General features: G+C 42.0%; 2 protein-coding genes across 3 annotated transcripts in view; one reads left to right on the top strand and one right to left on the bottom strand.

Annotated features, from left to right (window-relative positions):
* Positions 1-768: 768 nt before the first annotated feature.
* On the bottom strand, positions 769-17,230 carry rogdi (rogdi atypical leucine zipper). 2 transcript variants are annotated; one of them, XR_012826651.1, is made up of 11 exons: positions 17,096-17,230; positions 16,489-16,560; positions 15,053-15,135; positions 13,753-13,819; positions 12,359-12,442; positions 12,125-12,226; positions 9,595-9,693; positions 8,852-8,980; positions 7,434-7,517; positions 4,536-4,928; positions 769-4,490 (listed from the first exon to the last, which is right to left on the bottom strand). XR_012826651.1 is itself a non-coding variant. In XM_075684845.1 (10 exons), the coding sequence occupies exons 1-10, from the start codon at positions 17,129-17,131 to the stop codon at positions 4,887-4,889; spliced, it is 798 nt and encodes a 265-aa protein (XP_075540960.1). In that variant the 5' UTR covers positions 17,132-17,230; the 3' UTR covers positions 769-4,886. The 2 variants fall into 2 exon arrangements, 1 of the variants encoding a protein (XP_075540960.1); XM_075684845.1 differs by having other exon boundaries at positions 769-4,928.
* Positions 17,231-17,344: 114 nt separating this feature from the next.
* LOC142575460 (uncharacterized) overlaps positions 17,345-20,566 on the top strand; it is a 38,648-nt gene continuing 35,426 nt past the window's right edge. The window contains exons 1-2 of the mRNA XM_075684842.1: positions 17,345-17,741; positions 18,384-18,521. Of these exons, the coding sequence (XP_075540957.1) occupies positions 17,535-17,741; positions 18,384-18,521 (345 nt within the window). The 5' untranslated portion in view covers positions 17,345-17,534. The remainder of the gene's footprint in view (positions 17,742-18,383; positions 18,522-20,566) is intronic.

Genomic DNA, 20,566 nt, shown 5'->3' with positions numbered 1-20,566 from the left:
TTAGCACCTTCTGCTGCGTCACAGATCTGACCGCCGCCATGGTCAGTTGCTTCGCGGCTGCTGGGGACTGGGGGCCGGGGTTTGACTGTTGTATTCATATAGGAGGTTGTGGCCAAGTACTGCACCAGGGTGGCCAATCCTGCTCTGGTGAGAGAGTGCGTTACCGGATCTGGTCACCGGGATCAGGCCGCACTCCAGGCCTGTTTGTGCAATTTTCTCAACACACGTTTTTTTTTTTTCCGGTGGAGAATTCTCCACCGCACGCTTTTAGTAGGCGATAATCCAAACCTGCCGCCGTTCCCTGCTGCAGGCGGCGCGACGCGAGCGTCACGTTTCGCTTCGGCGGTGTGCAGCATCACCTACCACCTCGATTTCTGTTCGGTTTCCCGTCGCTGTCTTTAAACACTGCGCAATAGGAAAACAAGAAAATGTCTCTCGGGCCGCCAAAGCTCCACCAGCTGGACGCGCGTCGGTGTCTCGTGCGCAACGATTCGCGCACCGCATCGCATTACGTAATGTCAACTACTGTTGAGTGTGTCCAATTTTTAGTTACTTCGGATCGTACGTTTCGCTGGTTATTACATTTCCCTCGCATTTCCCCCCCCTTCAAAACGTATGAACAAGGTTCCTCTGCATTCGGTAGCCAATGACTGAAGTTACTTATATAAACTGTTGAAACTGAACTTGAAGTAATGGAATATGTTAAAGTAAATGTTTGCAAAAGAAAGCAAGTTGGGGGGGGGGGGGGAAAGAATGCATGGCCCATGGTAATTGTGTTAGGATCATTTTATTGTTTTCAACTCATTCGTATACAATTAACAAAAAAGAATGGCACATTTAGTAAACAATGTCAACAAACAGTATAAACAATTCAAAAGTATACATAATGTTCTGTAAAAGTGAAAATACATGAGACACTGCTAAAAAAGCTACTCAACATTTCGACTGTCTGCAGACATCACAAATAACTGTGCAGAGCAGCTTTACCACAGCACACAGACTTAGACATTCTCTTTAACAACACAGTCGCAGAAAACTTGCAGCACACCAATCACTAGTGGTAAACAGCCGATGAAGGTAGTAACACCAGTGCTTTTCGTGTTCGATCACGTGGTACATTTCTCCATCTACAAAAGTGATTGTTCTCAAAAGAGAGGACGCTCTTGTGTTTGAATTAGGTCCCCATGTAAGACTGCTTTGCAATACGACAATAAAGGACTTTCAATCAGTCACCATGGAATGTTTCGTTGATGTGGCGACATTCTTGTGGTGAACTTTAATGCCATGCTTAAATGCGGCACTTGCAACGATTTGTTCAATTGGAATGAACGGAGAACACGCGTCTGTAGTGTTGCCGAATAAAAAATTCAGATTTTTTTGTCAGTAAAAACGGCAGCACTGCCCTCTGCTGCCTGGAGCAATGAAACTGCTGCACATTTTCTCATCTTGAATGGAATTTATTTAATTTGAAAAAAAAAAAAAATTGAGTGTACGCACTTGCAGTGTTGCTGAGTAAATTTTTTTTTTTTTTCACAGAAAGAGGGATGGTGGTGCAATCTGCTGCCCAGAGTGTGAAACTGCTTCGCATCCTCTCACACACGCGGCAGCTCTTTTTTTCCCCTAGGAACAGATGGCGCAACTGTTCCTTTAACTGTGAATAAATGCATTTCTTTTGTCTGGAATCGCCGCAGGCGATGTGTGCTGTCAATTTACCCTGTTGAAACAGGCAATTGATGCATTTAAACATGGCAGTAAACTAAAATCATGAAATGGCCACCTTTCCAAATGTTGAATGTGCAAGGACCAGCAGATCCGCCAAAACAGTTCATTATACTGGACCCTTTTTCCCCAGCGACGTAACCTACAGTAGACTGCAACTGCACATAACAAGCTGCACCTCAGTACAAGCTGTGATACTAACACTAACTAGATAGTAATGTGAGCCTCATGTTTTCATGAACAACGAAACACTGCTTAAAAATTTGAATGAGCTTTGTCCAGCATACAACCTCTCAACTACATCACCTATGGAACTAGTTGCAACAGTCCATGTTACTCAACGGAAAGGAGAGAATAGCCTCGAGTTAGTGGATCCATGTAGTATGCATGCATGGCATTGATTAAAGGCAATGTGATCGAACCTGAAGGAAAAGGTGGTTCTATTTGCATAAGCGCAAGATTATTTCTATCTGCAAAATCACAATTACAGATATAACACATAGTAGAGACAGTTGCATACTCGGCTGGGAAGTAAAAGAAGAGTGCAAGTCTAATGTAGGTTTGTTAACAATCGCATGTTGCACAGAAACTGCATTTTCCCACCTGTGTTTCTGCTGTACTCTTCCCTAGTTTGTCCAGTAGTAACAGTGGTTACCAGAAAACACAGTCTTCAAACAGCAATTTGTTTTAGCTGATTGGTTTAGTGCTTTCATGTGCCTTTGGGGCATATTTCTGCCACTATCGCCCTTTCACATGCACCATCACGCAGGCGTTAGATGGGAGAGCATGACTTCCCTGCAACGATTCACATGGAAACCACTGCCAACAAACGTAGCTCAAGGTGTTCCTGGCTTGGCCCAAGCATTAACGTGTCTCCCTGGTGGGTGTTACGCATTGACTGAACAGTGTAGGAAGTACCACAAGGTACCGCAAAGTGTCGTGGTGTACCATTTTAGCTAAGTGCTAGTACTAGTGGCTACTTAGCAAAGTACTATTTTACTGGGAAGACTTAAAGTGGCCTGTAATGCGCATTGTTGCAATGCCAAAAGAAGTATTATCTATTTGACAATGGAGCTTAATGCAGGTATGTTGGCTACAACAAAGCGCAGTGCAAAAAAAAAAAAGACTTTGCTACTGAAGTGCATGCATGCGTGCACAGTGGTGGCCATTCTTGACAAGCGCACAATTAGCAGCGCGCTAAATGAGCATGTTGCATGATTAACAGCATTCGATAACACGCATTCATAGAGCACAATCGCTGCAGAGAAAAATATTTCTTAAGACAAAAAAAAGAAAAGAAGAAAGGAACGAGTATATTGTCAGCATCTCATTTAAAATTCACAATACAGTAGCTTTCCTTTTTTTTCTGAGTTCCCCATGTTAAAAGTAAAACCTAATGTATATGCCAAAAACACTGTACATAAAGAGTTTTGCATAATATATGCACAAACTATAATACAAACGTGCAGAAAAAAAAAGTAAGCAAGAAACACCAAAAGATAACATGTCCTATAAATGGCAGCTATCACACAATGCTTGATCTCTACCCAAGTGTGGCATGCACATTATGCCCTTCATATCATGCATGTATGCTGGCAGAGTGAAATTATTGCTTTGTAAACTATCTAGTCGACAGGCACTCTGCGACTCTGTATATTCAAGCTATGATTAACCACTATGACAATGTAATTTTATTAGCCTTTAGCTGGCTACGTCTGGCAACACTAATATGGGATCGAGGAAACGGCTTCTATTTTCTAGCACAGATGAAGGCGAAAAAAGCACAAGCTGAATGAACACTTCCCCGACATCGCAATACAGTACATTACCCATCGCAGACAAATGAAACAAGGCCACTGAATAGGGTTGGCTGACATTAATTGCTGAAAGTGTACCAGTACGGCTTACTGAAAGTTAAAGCTACTTTCATTTTTTTTTGTTGACTGCAATAGTTCGCTGCCATCTTATACTTTGCTGTTTAAGTTCAAATTCTTCTGTTCATGCTTCATAAGTCCGTAAGAGTAATATCGCTAAGCTATCCGTCGGTTAGCTCTGATGGTAGCTCTAATTGATAACACTGTTGCAGGGTGCCTAGACGACTAGAAATAATGTTGATTTGTCGCCTGCACAAAGATTTCTAGTCGAGAAATGCAAGACAGCTGCCCTTTTTCTTTCACATTTCCTGCTACAGTATGAAGCGAGACAACTCTCTGCACTTAAAACGACGAGCAAATGCGAAGCGCATCTTAAGGACAAAAATTTGTATCGCGCCATTGACAGGTATAAACTATATCAAGAGTGACTAAAAGCAAAAAATGATGCTGGTATTTGTTCTACGTTCTGCACATTATATAGAAAGCTTCAGAAAATGAAAAAAAGAAAAAGTTTCCACAGTGGCTTCCACAGATAGCAAGCTTGATAGACACAATAGTGCCTATTTACCATTTGCATTTAAATACTTGTTTTTGCTTGCTTATCCCTATACCTTCGGCCGGCCCATTAATTAGGCAAAAGTATATCGTAAGTTCATTCGTGGCAATAGCAAACTTATTAATTCCAACAGCTTGGAGAAGAAGTGTTTAACTTCGCAAATACTGATGAGACCTATGCAAGTAAACCATAGTCAGCCTAGAACAAAACTCATTATATAAATAAAACATAGAGGGACACACACACGAAAGTAGGTGCCCATAGTGTAGCAAGAGTTTTTCATGACCAGAGCTTGCCAGAGCAGACTTGAGCTGACCTGAGCTGACCTGATCAGAGCTGACCTGTGCTGACTTGGTCAGAGCTGACCAAAGCTGACCAGAGCTGACCTGGTCGTGACCTGCGTTGTTACCTTCTCGCCAGAATAGCATATAAACATAGTAAAATTTTCCTTTCACTAAACAGGTGCCCTGCGCATTGATACCCGTGACCTTTTTTGAGCACTGGGAAAGCAAGAAAAAAAAAAAACGTAAGTGCGTTTCTTTTGGGCGAGTTGAGTAATTTTAGCTGCCACAGCCGATAGTAGTGATGCCAACTGGACCATCCCATAGGAGCTGAAGCTTCACAGGTGTAGAACTTTGGTAGTGCGCCGACTCAGTTGTTGTTCTTCCTTAAGTATCCCTTTGAATACACCTCTCCTCTGTCCTTTCACAACACAGCTTGTGAACTTTTGTTTCCTCTTACGGGATGTGGAACTCCCTGTACTGGTAGAACACGGCGACCTGCGAGAAAGATGCGAAACGGGTGTGCATTCTGCGGTACATGCTCACGTTCATGTCAACTCCAACTGCTGAGAACTTGCAGTTATAATGCGGAGAGGCCGGAATCTTGGGCAAGCACCTCTAACTACAACTGAAACTGTGCAAGGTGCAGATTGGGCCTAGTTGGTTGAACATGATTAAACTGGCAGCACGAAGTTAGGACTGGGGAAAAAAAAAAAAAAAAAGTCAGCGCTATGTATTGGTTCTTCTTTCTTCTGTCCAAGTTCTACCTCCGTGCTGTTAACTTAATCACGTTTAACCTCTAAAAATAGTTGCACTTTCACATTGTCGCATCTTTTCCGTCACAATCTTGCATGTCGAGCTTCCAAAAAAAAAAAAGAAACAAACAAAGCTCATGAAGTAATTACTGAGTCTCATGCAAGTGAGGGCTGAGTGCCATACTCAGCTGATGTGCTACAGAAATTGCACAGGCACACTTAAATGCGCAGCCCAAATTTGTTGGGACTGTGCGATTCCGTAGAAAACATACAAAGTGGCCTTCTGAAAGATTCTTCACAGAGTGGAAAGAGCACAGAAGCTCGACAGTCAATGAAAGAAAGAGTACGAACTCTTCCTGGACAATGAAATGGAAAGACGGCGTATTCTGGTCTGTCCATGTGCTCTTGTTCACTAAAAATTACAGTTAAACCTCGATATAATGAAGGAGGTAAAATTGTCAATTTGCTTCATTATATTGAAATTTCTTTGTATTCAAATTCGACCTTTTATGCAATAAGTACAGTCGCTGATCGATTTTTCTTACACGGAAAAAGGCCGCAGAATTTTCTGAATCATTGGACAATCGAAAAAAAGCAAACTTGAATGAGAAAAAAATTCATTTTCATGAACCTGGGAGTCTGCGATGAATAATGCGGTTTCGTGCCACGTTGACGATATCTTCACACAGGACAGGTGGCACGAATTAAGCGAAGCAAGCCACGCTTTCGCGTGCATTCTGCTCCCACGACTGCTAGCGTCACTCGCACTGGGACAACGCTATCATCAAAAGCGCTGGCAGCGGGGAGCGAATGCTTAATCTGACTCTCGTTCCAATGGGTCACCGCAACTCGAGATTACGCGACCTTCAATACTAAACGCACAGGAAGACAGCTTACATGATTCCATGCCGTGTCGGCACGCCCACTATTTGCACACGCAGCAGATTACCTCTAACGCAGGGTGCGTGGCTGCGTGTGCACTCAGCCGTGCTTACAGCTATGTGCAGCCACGGCCGAGATCCGCGCCAACTTACCCCTTCAACCACCCCCATCCTGTTCTTTGCGCACGCTTGATCGCGTTACTGCGAGCTCGCTCCCCTCCACCTCTCTCCGTTTGCTCGCGTGGGGAGGTGGCACTTGCGCGTGCAGCCATCTTTCTTTCTCACCCTCACACACTTTAACTCGCACCTAAGGCACAAAGTGCGTGGGCACGTTAGGTCCTTATCGCACTTGGAGTTTACATCAGTTGCTGTTGCAGCACCACGCGCGATTTGAGAGGTGCGTTTGCAAGCAGCCACGTGTAATTCAATCATTTGACTATCTGCATCCCAGGAAGTTACCATTTATTGTCTTGGCATTCCTTTGCTGCGGAAGCAAAATTTCATTATATTGAAATCGCATAGAAACACACTTCGTTATATTGAGGTTCTAATTACATGGTGTTCTATGGACATGTGGTTATGAAAAGTTAAATACTTCGTTACATTGAGAATTTCGTTATATTGAAGCTCGTTATAATCAAGGTTTAACTGTACTATTTTTGTGTTCCGATTGCTCTGTGCTATTTTCTGTGAATTTCCCACAACCCTACAACATCATCAATTATGGCTAATACAGCAAAACAGCGCCAAATATGCAACTTAACGAGCAAAATTCTTCACTGTTGATGGGCATTTATTGGTGTTACCACATTTCTACTCTAAATCTCCGGTAGTCTAAATATACCCCAAGTGACCGCAGCGTGAGGTCAAGATGGTCAAGGACACCATCCTGGCTTTCGTCAACCAAGCAGGGTTTCAGGATGCTATCTAACATGTAGCCGTCCTTACCATTCTGAACCCAACACTCCGACCCCTGCATCACAGGTGACTCCAGTCAAGTGAGCACCACTCGAACAATTGACAAAACACAAAGGGGAATATATAGTGTTAGAATACAATTGTTACGTTATACTGTCTCTGTTCTTTCCTCCAGATTTTACTATTCGGCCATGGCGTGCCAACCTGAGATGCATCTCTCTGTGGTGCACTTACATGTTCCCTTTCGAAAAGCTTACAAAAATAAATGCACTCATGTCACAGATTCCTTGCAGTGAAACAAAACATACACACACAAAAAAGAAAGAAAGAAAACTGATTAGTATTTGAACTTGTCCCTCTGCTCACTTTTATGACAAAATGAAATACTTGATGATCGTGCACATTTTAGGACCATGAAGCTCGTGTGCATAGGCAGCATGACGGCTCACCTTGTCCTTAAGCTGCTGGCAGAGCTGCAGGGCTATGGTGAACAGTACAAGGACTTCACTCAGCCAGGGCACAGACGTCTCTGCCTGAAATGTACAGGTGTTGCAAGTTGTGTAAGGTCAGAAACTGGGGAGAGAGAGAGAGACAAACTTTCATCATGTAATTAGCAATTATTTAGTAATTAAGCTCGATTCAATAATACTTTGACAAGCTCTTCGGAGTGAAAGTGATTTAGGATATTTCGGAGCACTAATCTGTCAGCTTATATTGGCTAGATGTGTGCCCACAGTGTCCCCATTAAAGGACCAGTCCCGTTATAAATTTTACCGAAGCACTGGCAGTTGTAAAGTGTTGTCCAGAGAGCGTACCACCATGAGAACTTTTCAAACGGGTTTAGTAGTAGTGGAGACCGAAACAACTCAAATGTTGTGAACCAATGGTGTGAGGAGGCAAACTGCTCTCCCCAAAGCAGAGCGTCTCTCTCCTTGCCTCGGCCAACGAAATTCAGAATTTCAAAGTTTATTGTTGAAGCGACACTAAAGCAAAATAATAAGCCAAGTTAGATGGAAGGATTATTTGTCTGGAGGTCTAGCATTGATTTCTGGGCGATTTTATGTAATCCCCACATGATTGCCCTCTCTCCTGCTCACTGTAGATAATCAGCCAATGCTGATGTCACATGAGAGGTGCCACAGTCCAAAATAGGTGGCACTACGCCAATTTTCAATTTTCCTCCTTTTTTTTTGCTCACAGAAGCTCTACTCTCGCTATGAATGACAAATTGGTTATTAAACAAGCCTAACTTTTCAATCAAGCTTGACTTAATATTATCTGTTAGCATCTCTTTTAATTAGGATAGCTTCCAAGTGTTTTCCAACCTTCATACTTGATAAGTCTCATTCTTCTTGGCACAAGAAGCTGGTGGTATGGTTTGTGCAACCTTAAATATGTATAACAGTCAGTATTTTCTTTTACATTTCATCTGTTTACTTGACATTCATAGATATAATATTCTGCCGATAAAATTGTCAGGCTTTCATCAGTGCACCAATGCTTAAGTATGGTTAGGAGATTTTTAAATGGTTGCAGAAAGACACTAACTGCATACACAAAATAAGAATTACGCCACTAGGGCTCATAGAAAGGTACTGCAGAAGAATTGACATTTGGGCAAGTTGATACTGGATGAACCTCTTGATGGGGCAGTGCAAATGACGAATACATAAGGAAGGAAAAATAAAGGACAGTGCTGCCCTGTATTCATCGTCCTGTATACAGGACAGCGCTGTCCTTGCATCTTCGTCATTTGCACAGAACTATAAAAAGGGCTCGTAGCTCTTTTGTGTGCCTTTTGTGCCAACAGCCTGTGGTTTTAACAGCACAGGTGCAAGTCTTACCCGTCTGCAAGTGCCCGTCTTACCTGAAAGACATCAAACTTCGGCTGGCCGTGCGAGTCCTTATGGACGTAATACACAGCAAAGATGAGCTTGTGGGACTGCACATAGAAGCTGGCACCTAGATCTTGAGGCAGTGGTGGCTGCAAGGATTTCTGCACAAACATAGCAGAATCGAGCTGTCTAATTAAGCTCCTCCGGCCACTTGCGGCAAAACTTCAAAATGCCAACAGGCGAATTTTATGACAAGCTTTGCTACATCACGTCTACTACTAGAGCTGCCAGAGTATAGCAGTATTCTTTAAGGAACTGAATGACAACAATGGTTCCAATGTCGTTTTACAATTACTTTTTGACGTTCCCTTGCCATTACAAATCAGCTTAAACCATGCAATTGTACAATAAGATAGAAAACTAGATAGAGGGCACGTTGGTGCCGATGCATGTCTGTGAATGGCAGAATGGAATTAAAGGTGTCCTTTGTCTTTATCTCTGTGTCTGTCCTGTATTTTGTGCCATTCACGAATATAAACCATGCAGTTCAGGAGCTCGTGGTGTGGATCAAATTATGAGAGCACGAGATAATTCTACAATAGACGCAGAGTCAAGCGGATGCACCTCTACCAGAAGCAGCTGTCATGCATTACGCTTAACCAACTCCGCCTTTTCGATGTTGCAGACAGCTAAACTGACATCAGACCAAAGCATATGTCTGGAAGGTCCTCTGACGGAGAGCACAAAGTAAAAAAAAATGCTGCTGAGCACGCACCATGTTCCGGCTTCCAAGAATCTCGTCGATGGTGCGTTTCTTTGGAATGATGAGGCTCGCCCGACCCCTCTGCAGGCAACCCATTACGGTGGTCATGAGCTGCACAAGAAAGTTCCAAGAAGGTGAGCAGCTTACAACGACAGTCTTGAGGGCATTGGATGTGATCAAAGTAATGAAAAAAAGAGTGAATTGTAGCACATGGACATGTAAAAACGATAGCACAAACACTCACTCGCAAGCAATTTCTATTATGGAAACATCTTGCTGCCTGGCATATTGGGTGGCTCGCGTAAAAGGGCAGCTGAGACAGAAGAGGAAGAAGTGGACATGCTCCTGCTCAAGACTTGGAGCCAACCAACTTTTCTCCGCAAGCACTGAGCCAGCTGCTCCTAGAAAACGCCGCCAGTTCTTTGCAACGTACACGACAATATACATAAATTGATGTTGCAAAAAGCAATATTTAAAGAATCTTTCAGCGGAAACAGAGAAAGAAAGGGCAGGTGGAGTCATAAGTGATGACTTCAATGCAAATTGAGATATTGTGAGCAAAGGCTGCAGAGGCCTGGCTAATACAGGAAGCACTCGTTTTAGCAATTCTGTATGCTTCATCACTTTTGTGGCCTCTTGCTTATTGACAAGAAGTACATTCATGTCATCAATGCGGGCTTTACATTCACACGCATAAAAGTGCTTAACTCTAAAGAGTTTTTCAAGCATGAGGTTGATCATCTATATATATATATATTGTCATGCGTCCTGAGAGAGGACTGGCAATGTTTAATGAGGACAAATGGCTCCTGAAAAATGATGGCAGTGGCTGTTCTATGTGCTTGGTTCATCAAAAACTCTGCCAGCACCTTTAAAATATACTCGATCCAGGTTTGTCAAAAGCCAAAAACACGCATTTGTTCAGATACACTCTGATCTATTCTAAACGATAAAATGTTTTAGACCTGGCTAGCCAAAAAAGTGGCCCAAATATCTTTTCGCATTCCTTCGCTCCAGCTTGGTGTAGAGCATCTATTTTTGCTTGATTGCAGTCCTGCGACATCCTTGGATTGAATTAGCCTTTGATTAAGCCTTCGCCATAATCACCATGAATAAAGTAAAGGTACTGGAGCGCAAGAGCACGAAAGGAATACGGGAAAGACTGAGCGTCCTGTTTTTCCTGTAATCTTCTCACGTTCTTTCGCTATTCTGTCTTTCCCGTAAAATTCCTGTGCTCTTTCACTATTCTGTCTTTCCCGTAATCTTCTCGTGCTGTTGTGCTATTCAGAACCTTTACTATGGCATACCAACAGGTCCGAATCGCCACGATGGTGCACATCATGGACAACACAAGAAATGTTTTTTTTTTTATTAAACAGCATTTCTGATGGTGCCAGTCTTAAAGTGATGACACCTCTGGTTCTACTTATTCTAATGCAACAATTATTTTTGTCGAAAAAATAGACAAAGAGTGCAGCAGGCCTAAGACATGAACAAATATTGTTACAGAAATTTTCAAAAAGTAGTAATTTGTCATGGGTGTTATTATGTCTTCATAATTTAAAAAGCTTGGCAGGCTTTCACTTGATATAAAATTGGCTTAGAGCACTGTCCTTGTTGTTTTGCGCACTTTGTTGGTTCCATATTAATTTTGTATGTCAAGCTTTATTACACTATATATAACTCAGTAAATAGCTCACCTCCAAGCAAGTTGTGCAAAAAAACTGAACTTTTTGGATTTCTAAACAGTTATTTACCCTGCAAAAAAAGTATATCTTAATTAACACATTGAAATACATAAACTCAACAAGTTTCATCAATATTACCGAGAAATAATAGTAATACTAATAATAAAAAAAAAACATTTCTAAGTACGGGGTCCTGCACATTAAAATACATAAGCTCTGCAAGTTTTATCAAACTCTACCTCGAAATTAAAGAACATTTTAGAACGCAGGGTTCCCCTTAAAGTGTCATCTTACAGAGACCTGATTAGGAGTGGGGCTTGCAACTTTTGTTGGCTCTTTCGCATTCAAATAACTGGTGCTGCACGTAAGCCTTGCACTGGACAGAAAAGAATACAGACTGTTGCTAGTTTCTTGTGAAGAACGAAGATGTAAGCAAAAAATCTTTTTAGGGGCCGCATTGTGTAAGGATTTTTTTCCATCAATTCCATGTTTTTCGTATCGCCCCTCAGAGTAAGTGGCCGATACTGGCAATAACATAGGCCTGACATCCTGCCAATGAGCAACAAAGTGCAAAAAGAATAGGAAATGAGAGGAATCACTACATAATACGGCCTCAGATACCAATGGTTGGTTTCTTCATAGCCAAGGCAGGCAGTCTGTGTTTGGGCAAGTGAATTTGTTCAACAGTTGCACCTCGAGCGGCGAGCTCTCGCGAGAAAATGCAGCTTCACTTGCTTTAGAGTCCGTGTGGTCTGAAAACTTTTCCGCCTGCTTGGACGTACCCCTTCACTGCTGCAGTCTGATGCCAAACGATGCCACAGTTAAATGAAGGGGCCTTGTCACTGTACACTTGCCTGGGTTACTTCTTCTGCAGACTTGAATTCAAACTTGGTTTTCGGTGGCGGCGGCGTGAGTAGTTGCAAAGCAGTCATTAGGTTGTTGCCCGCGTCTTGCACCTTTGACAAAGAGCAGACAACCACAAACAAAGAAACTGATAAGCCTTATTCCATTGATAGTGCTTTTTTACTTTGTCAACACTGTTTTCAGCAGCAAGGCAGAGCAGGGTAACAGAAGACAGTCCGCCATACCTGCTGCAGCTTCCACTGGCAGTCATTCTGCACTATTGTCCTCAAGGTGGTGCCGGGATGCTTGGGAATGCGCAGTGCAATGTCCTGAAATATAATCAAGATGTGCATTGCAATACTACAGCTGTCCTTTCTTTTCTTTGTTTTATCATAGTCTCACTGTCATCAAGAAGTTTAGAAGGCTATCATTCACAAATCTCTCTCGTGAAATTCGGTGCTAATTTGCATAACACTCAAGAACTGTAAGTACATTCAGCTGAACAGCCTTCATCAAAGCTATCTAGAAGCACTGTAGTCTTATCCTATAAATCTGATCTCTCAGCGTTGCCTATATTCAAGGTGCAGTACTACGGATTCATGTTGCTTTCCTTGAGCCCTCGAACGACCTTTGAAACCTTGTATGTGCTTTCAAATATGAATTCATTTGTTCGGCAGCACAGCGTTCCATTTCTGTACATAGAAATGATGAAGCTGTATGTTATCTCAGTTTAATGGCCCGCTGTGTATGTATATGTGAGAGATGGTATGCAAGTGAACAATTGAACTACTACATTGAACTATCCATTGAACTGCATTACCCTACATTTCCTACTTTTGGTAATAAAGACTGAATGTGTCCACTCTACACACATCTTTCGTATGTACTAAAGGCTACAACACAATAATAAAGAGCTTTTGCCTGTGCATGAATTATTATCGTTTACTGGAATACCACAGATGCAGAGTGCTGGTGATGTCATCTTGTGATGCCGAGTTGAATGAAAGCACGAAAAAGTAAGATTGCAATGACCATGTCCTACATAGATGCTGATGTCAAGGTATCAGCAGTAACATACATTGACCTAGAGTGGCTTTTTTATATTTTGTTGTTATGATGAGGGCATCCACGCAACACAAATCAATTCCTAACACATATTCTACTTGAACAAAATGTGGCCAACAGTGCTACCACCATTCAATATTCTGGTATTTTGTAAACGAGAATAGTTCATGGACATGCTAAAGTTCTCTAATATCTACACTTGAGATAAACAAAGAAAATGCATCAGTGTAACATCACAGTTGGGGACTGTGGCCGTTTGGACTGTGGTAACGTTAACACAAGGAGATAAGACCGAATGGGTTTGCTCGTTTCAGGACAAATGCAAACTTTTCTGCTGTCTTTCCTGTACGAGGGCTTCATTTTTACGACAAACAACAGAAGAGTGGACTTGAAATATTAAATCTGGTGCACATGATTCTATAAAGCCTCAGTATGTCCCATTTGAACAGGTCTTTAGTGCAGACCTTTGTTAATTTCAACTATGAATGTATTCATGCACCATAATTTTTGTGCATCATCAACACATGAAGGCAAGAAAAATCTGAAAGTAATCAACGTGAAAATTTCCACTTACTGCGTGGCTGATGCTATCCCCTGACATTGTTGCCAGAACTTTAATTTGCTCAGGGGCAGCTGTGGAGCTTTACCAAAGCACAAGGAAAAAGAAAGGCAACGTCAGCATAAAATAAAATAGCAATGCTTTGCAGTTAACAGACACTGCAATTAACTACTGTGAGCTCATTCAGTGTAAGTGAAATCACACATTGCATGTGAGAGATGTTGTCTACAGGAAAACTATGTATTTATGTTGTGCAAGATGTTCCTGTAACTCTGAAGGTGGGCTATAAGATATAGGTTACATTATGTCAGTGCATATTACCGAGTTATGGCTAATGTGGTAAGGTTACTGATTCCTGAAACATGGTTACCATGGCTGGGCTAGAATGCTGAGTTATGATTAGGTTAAGTCAGTTTGGCTAGACTACTAGGCAGACAGTAAGTTAGTAGAAATTACTGAGTTCTTGTTATAATATTAAATATATTACTAAGTTAGGTTAGATTGCTAGGTTCAGAATCCTGTTATGGTTTGGTAAGTGAAGATTGCAGAGTTATGGTTAACATGTCATGGAGACAAGCACATCTGTGATCTACTGTGTCGGATAACATTGGCAGTACCATGCATGTATGCATATGTACTATCATGGGCGAATGAAACATGTATAAGTTTGAGTTAACTAGAGCACATTATTTCATTTTTGCCTTCACCACAACACATGTTGTTATGACTTTAGTTTACACACCGAGTTTGAAGTCTGCATTGTTTTCAGCAATAGGATAGTAGCTGGACAAACTCTCACTCACATGTTATATTACTTCTAAAATGTGTTCTACTTTGTAATTTTTTATTTGTGTGTTTAGTTTGTCCGTGGTCATAAAACAGCACACAGTGAATTTTCAAAACAATATTTCGTATAAAATCTCTTCAGCTTAGTACAAATCTTTATCTGTGCATTCTGTTCACTAAAAAAAAAAGCAGGAAGAACTAGGGAAAACATTTGTTAATACAAAATCAAGAGAGATATAAAGCACAATGTTACAAGGGCACCTTGTAATTACAAAAACTCCCTATAAAACAAACATCAAAGGACCTCGGAAATGTCCTTGTCCTACCACATCTTCATTAACAGGTCACTCAACCTATGGAAAACTAAACAAAGGGCTTCCCACATAGCTCAGCTTTAACTTATGCAGATTACCACATGCTGAATACTGTGAATAATGGTCAAAATGGCAATATATCAGCACTCAATAGGATGATTTTTGAAATGATACATATCATTGCGCACATGTCTAGCTCTGATAAGCACTCATACCTTGTGCTGTTCAGGATCAGCTTGTCAGTCTTGACTAGGTTTTCTTGGTCGGAGAATGAGTGCGGGAAACGCTTGGAGCATTCCTGAAAATTTTACGAGATATAGCCTAACATAATGTAATGTAGCACAAGGCTGAAATCGGGGCCACTTGGCTGTACGTTGTGTTGGAGGAGTGCGATGTTTTGCTCGAAACCAAGAACAACTTCGAAATGGGACGGAACACACACACACACACACACACACTGCACATGTGTTCCTTCCCTTTTTTGAAGTCGTTCGATTATGTGCAAGACAGCGCACTTATCTAATATATGGCGACATATGCCCACATTCTGACATACCATTACAGACCTTTCCAAGACTTTAATGGAATTCGCATTCTTTGAAAACTTTAGCTACAATTCCAGTTTGTACCTAGCTCTCTTCCATGCCAACTTGGTCTCTGGGTGTGTGCCCTAACAGAAAACCTTGGTAGTACGTATGCGATATTGGCATGTGCCCATTTTCAGCCATTTCTCCAGAATGTATGTGCCAGTGTAATGCAAGGCATTAAATATATTAAAGTGACAACGCCCCATCTGCAATTACAGACGCGGATCCGCGTTGAGTGTGGCTCCATGATGGAGGGCCACTGTAATAAAATTGCAGCAAGGATACTATAGGGACTCCACGGAGTTTCAACTGGGGTGCAACGATTACAACAAGATATACTGTGTTGAGGTATCGCTTGGTGTCATGGTTAGCAACGAGACTGCCACTTCGTGTGTCTGCGCAGGCAATACAGTGTGTCATACTGCATTGCTTTAATTTACGTCGCATTAATGTTGACATTCATCGCGAGATGGGCTCTGCCGGAATGTTTTATCTTTTGTTTGTATTTATTCGTTACAGCAAAACAGTGTAGTCATAACTTAGGCTAAAGTTTTCAATCAGCAAACCTGCAGTCAGTGGAACTGTGACAGAACGAGCACCAGAAAATGAATATCAGACATGCATATATGTATATTTTCACAAAATGCTCTACTGCAGCTACGTTAGCTCCAGTTAAGATTTCAAAGACTTGCACGACACACGTCCTTTAGCAATTACAGAAACAGCCAAAAAGAAGAAAATACAGCCATATATATAGTGTATGCTGCAGAGATTATATACAACATAAGGTATATGTGTTTGGCATACGTATGTACATAAACAAAAAGGCACCTCGTTTGTCAATCGCTGATAATCTGGTTTCCAGAAGGCCTCAACAGCTATAGCGGCGGTTAATTTAGTGTCGACAGAAAAAGAATAATAGCACCGTTCACTTATCTCATTCGGAGCAACATGCTTTTGCTGAAAACGTGCCAGCGTGTAACGTAATATATCAAGGGCGGCGTTTCAGCAGCAATATGCAGAATGAAATAAATGTGATAAAAACAGACATGCTGTAGATATACCAGCATGATGTCTTGCAGCTGCTGCAACACAATGTTTACTTCTTCTTGCAAAATCCATTCGAATTCTGATTTCTGAAATAAAAAGAGAAATCAACTGCGGCGGGTAATTTACAGTGTCCAAAACGTGCAACGATGGCCACGTTCTTGCATTCTGCGCAAACAAGCATCAACGTGACGAGGCGGAGCGGCGTAAGCTGGCGAAAAAAAAAAAAACATGACGATCTCCTAGTTCCTCTTCTTCATTCGTCATTTTTCATGCTCTGAGAGCGAAATTGATTTATTGCGATCCACGCAAATTTGCTCAATTTTACCACTAGAAAGCAAGAAAAAAGAAATTCATCTTTTGGCGACTGCCCATTTCTTGTTCGCATTCTGTAGCGAGCGCTTCGCGGTGATCACAACGAATGAAAATTAAGCAATGTGAAACTTGGTTAAGCATTGCACACGATAAAGGTAATCACGGCGCAAAAACTTGCAACACTCAGCAATAACAAACATCTAACAGCGATAGCTTAAAGGAGGCAGTAAATAGCACTTTTTTCACGCAAGCACGACTTCCGTGATTTGCAAAATCAGTGGCCAAAAGCATGCTTAAAAATTTACTCACTAGCGCTTCAATCTCCTCGACGTCTGCTTCCGCCATTGCAAGATGGTTTCTGAAAGCATCAGCTGTTTTTGGTTAGTTTCGTAGACGCCGAAGGCATAGCCATGTATAGCGCCTAGCGATAGCATGAATGGGTGCGCCAAAATTTACGTAAATATTTTTGCAAAAATGGCTTGAGTACTCTCCCGCTCCGTGCTGCGCCATGATTCGCTTATTAGCGCAGAAATTTGCTCAAAACGGTTTACAAGCCAGCAGCCCACCCTCCTTCACAGGGGTCCTCTCGGCGACCGCGGTCGCGGTTGTGTGTGCGCCAACTGGCCTGCGGTTTAAACGTGCATTGAAAGGTCGAGTTATGTCTTGAAAGTGCGGTGCGTTTGAGTGCGTCGGTTCCTGCGCGTCGCGGTGTGATGACCCTGCGATGACTGCGAATTAGCTCGTTTCAATGGCTGTCAACTCGCCGGCGACTTCGCAACGCCAGGACGAATCTGCCGACAATGTGTCTTTCGAGGATTACGTCGGTGTGCTGTGCTACCATAGTGATACGCGATGTGGCTTGGTGGACTACCCAAACAAGGGCCTGTGGTTGCCCCACAAGGAAATCGTGCCCGGCGAAAGCTGGGATTCTGCGATGGAGACCTTGCTGCGAGACGTGAGCTTCCTTTCGTAACACGCTCGCGCGCCGCGCGCTCGTTGAACACACCCTCATGAGATCGCCGCACCTTTTGACGTCGAAGTACGCTTACTTCCTTAGCGGCAGTGTACATGTTGCTTTCGCTTTAGAAGTTGTTAATAAACGCGCGACGCCTTCGTCGCGAGCTTGGTCGCTCAGGAACGTCGACGCGTGTCTCCTTTTTGTCGGCAGGAAGTTTAGTTACTTGTGCCAAGCTTCGCCCTGAAGGAAGCAGTCTTCGAAAATGAGGTGCAGCATTCATGAAAGTTTGTTTCATGTACGAAATGCGCGAGCAAAATAGTCACGCTGCCTGAATACAAGGTCGCACACACGAGTGCGGACCTAATAACGTACTGCTCGACTTAGGACGCGGTTTCCACGCCCTGACCACTTATATGTCAGTTGCTGCACTACATTGAGCGATTTCTCAAGCCCCAGAAGTAAGCACATGCGCCCGTTTGGTAGGTTCGTGACGAAACGTCTTGAGTGTAGAACGCACGCCTTCCAATGTGTACTAGAAGCCCCACGCGCGCGCGCGATTTAAAGCGACGTAGAGCGTCGCGTTTGAATGAGCGCGGAATGCCAAGTCGTTTCTCACTTATATGAACTTGGCTTTCGCAGTTGTCGATCAGGTCGTTCACCAATCAGGGCATCATTCAAGTGTTACGGATACAACCAGCTCTTCACCGGCCATTCTTCACGAGAGTCATCTTCGCAGTACGGGTCAACGAGCAGACAGAACAGCCCTCCGACGAAGCGGTACGGTTGGTCAAGGCGTTACTTTTTATTTGTGATGCATTTTTTGTTGGGCTGCGAAGTTCTGACGCGCTAAACATTAATCTGGGACTCGTCTTGATGCACATGAGAAACCTTGGTTTGTTTTTGTGCCATACAACTTTGTAATATATATGTTGCCAATTTATGCAGCATCTTGTAGGTGAAACAAAGGGGTCGTAGGAAGATGGATACTTGTAGTGATCAATGGCGGGCGAAGGAGCGACGCAGCATGGGACAAATGTTTTGACAAAGACTTTTTGAAACTCCCTGACAAAGACAATGCCCGTTGTCTTGTCGAAGCGCTCGCTCCAATCTAAGGCTTCGCAATTGTTTGTCTATACCGTGCACTTTGCAGATGAGCCACTTGTATGACACTTCTGTGAGCTGTGATAGTTACGACTTGTGTAGTACTTCCACTGTTTTAACTGAACACACGACTGGGTGAGAGAAGAAAAGAAAATGTGCATACCACTTTCGGTGTACTTTTTATTTGCTCTTGTCTAACTGCAGTGTTATGAATGAAATTGATGGATTGTCACATGCTGTTCTGCTGCAGTTATGTACTTGAAGCTTTTGTGTTTAACCATATATGTTATCATCTTTGTTTTAAAGTACACGAACTCAGTTGACCAAACTTTGGTTTTAACCGAACAAGAAAGTTGCCATCCAATGTCAGCAAGACACAGAAAATGCGCAGTTCACTTCTTCTCGTGGATCATAACTCAGAACAATGTTTATTTAGCAGTAATCTGTACATGGGGGGGGGGGTTCTCACTCGACTTCAGTAGCACTGCATGCTTTGAATACAACAATCACGACTTAATAGAAACAAAACAAGGTATTGTACACCAAGGCTTTCTTAATCAATGTTCATGATTTAGCTCGATCGTCTTTTTCTATAACATATACTATAACGAACTGGCTCGTACAGTGTTTATCGCACAGACATATTGACTGTTTCATTAATTAGGAATAAATGACAAAAACAATTATGACTGTGATTGTTGACATAAAGAAAAAGTGTGAACTTAGGCTCCTTTCTTCTTATATCTTGTGCTAAAATTGAGCATTCAGCAGAATTTATGTCCGTCTGTGGAGTCATCCCTCCTAAAACTCATGGCATGCTCACTTTAGAATAAACATAGTATTGGCATTTCCAGATTCATAAGGTAGGTGCACCCTGCTTATTAAGGCCATGTTAGGTTGTTATTACCTTAATTTTTTTCAGAAATTTGTTGCCTATAGGCTGATCATTTCTGAATTCTCCAGAATTTTAAAAAATACCCTGTGGCAGATCGTGTAATTCTTGTCATTGAGCTGGATTATTCGAAGAGGTGAACATTACAGGCGTCAGAGATCGAAACAGATAGTCAACTAATTAACTTCTTGATTGATTACTTTATGGCACATATTGCAATTTACTATTTGTAGCCGGTGACATTGCAAACATGTCCATTCGAAGTGAATCTCCAGGATGACACCAGTTTCGCGATATTATTTCCCACAATGTGGGATGAAATACATGGGTGTTCCAGTTATTTTCGTGCTTCAGTGCATAGCAATTCTTTTGTTCCAGAATAAGTGGAACAACAGTGCATTTCTACGCTCAGTTTGATGGCAGATAACTCCAAACTCGTGTCATTCTGGAAAATAATTCCATGTGAAAACTGACCAGCTACAATTTGTAAATTGCAATATGTGCTGCAAAGTAATTAACTAAAGTTAATTAGTGAATTTTCAACATTAGTTTAATGTGTGTTTTGATTTCTTGGGGAAGTAATGTCCACCTCTCTGAATAACTCAACTCAAGGACTAGAACTATGTTATCTCCAACAGGCGATATTTAAGAATTCCAGAAAACTTAAAAAGGATCACCCTATATATGATTGCATACCTGCCGACTTTTATGGTATTATCATCAAATTCCTTATTTCTGGAGCTTTGCTTACGATTATCGTATTGATTCCAATATTTTATACAATATTACAAATATTACAAATACAATGTAAGATTTTTCATTTGTGTAC

The sequence above is a fragment of the Dermacentor variabilis genome, chromosome 3, assembly GCF_050947875.1.
Source record: "Dermacentor variabilis isolate Ectoservices chromosome 3, ASM5094787v1, whole genome shotgun sequence".
NCBI classification, from domain to species: Eukaryota; Metazoa; Arthropoda; class Arachnida; order Ixodida; family Ixodidae; genus Dermacentor; species Dermacentor variabilis.
The sequence above is the reverse complement of the archived record's forward strand: the minus strand, read 5'-3'. Positions and strand labels throughout refer to the sequence as shown.

Coding starts and splice junctions, on each gene's coding strand:
- rogdi (XM_075684845.1), bottom strand. CDS start 17,131: ATGGCGGAAGCAGACGTCGAGGAGATTGAAGCGCTA. Junction 9,694..12,124: donor CTGCAGAAGAAGTAACCCAG/GCAAGTGTACAG, acceptor TTTCTTGTGCAG/CTCATGACCACCGTAATGGG. Junction 8,981..9,594: donor TTCTTGGAAGCCGGAACATG/GTGCGTGCTCAG, acceptor ATGTTTGTGCAG/AAATCCTTGCAGCCACCACT.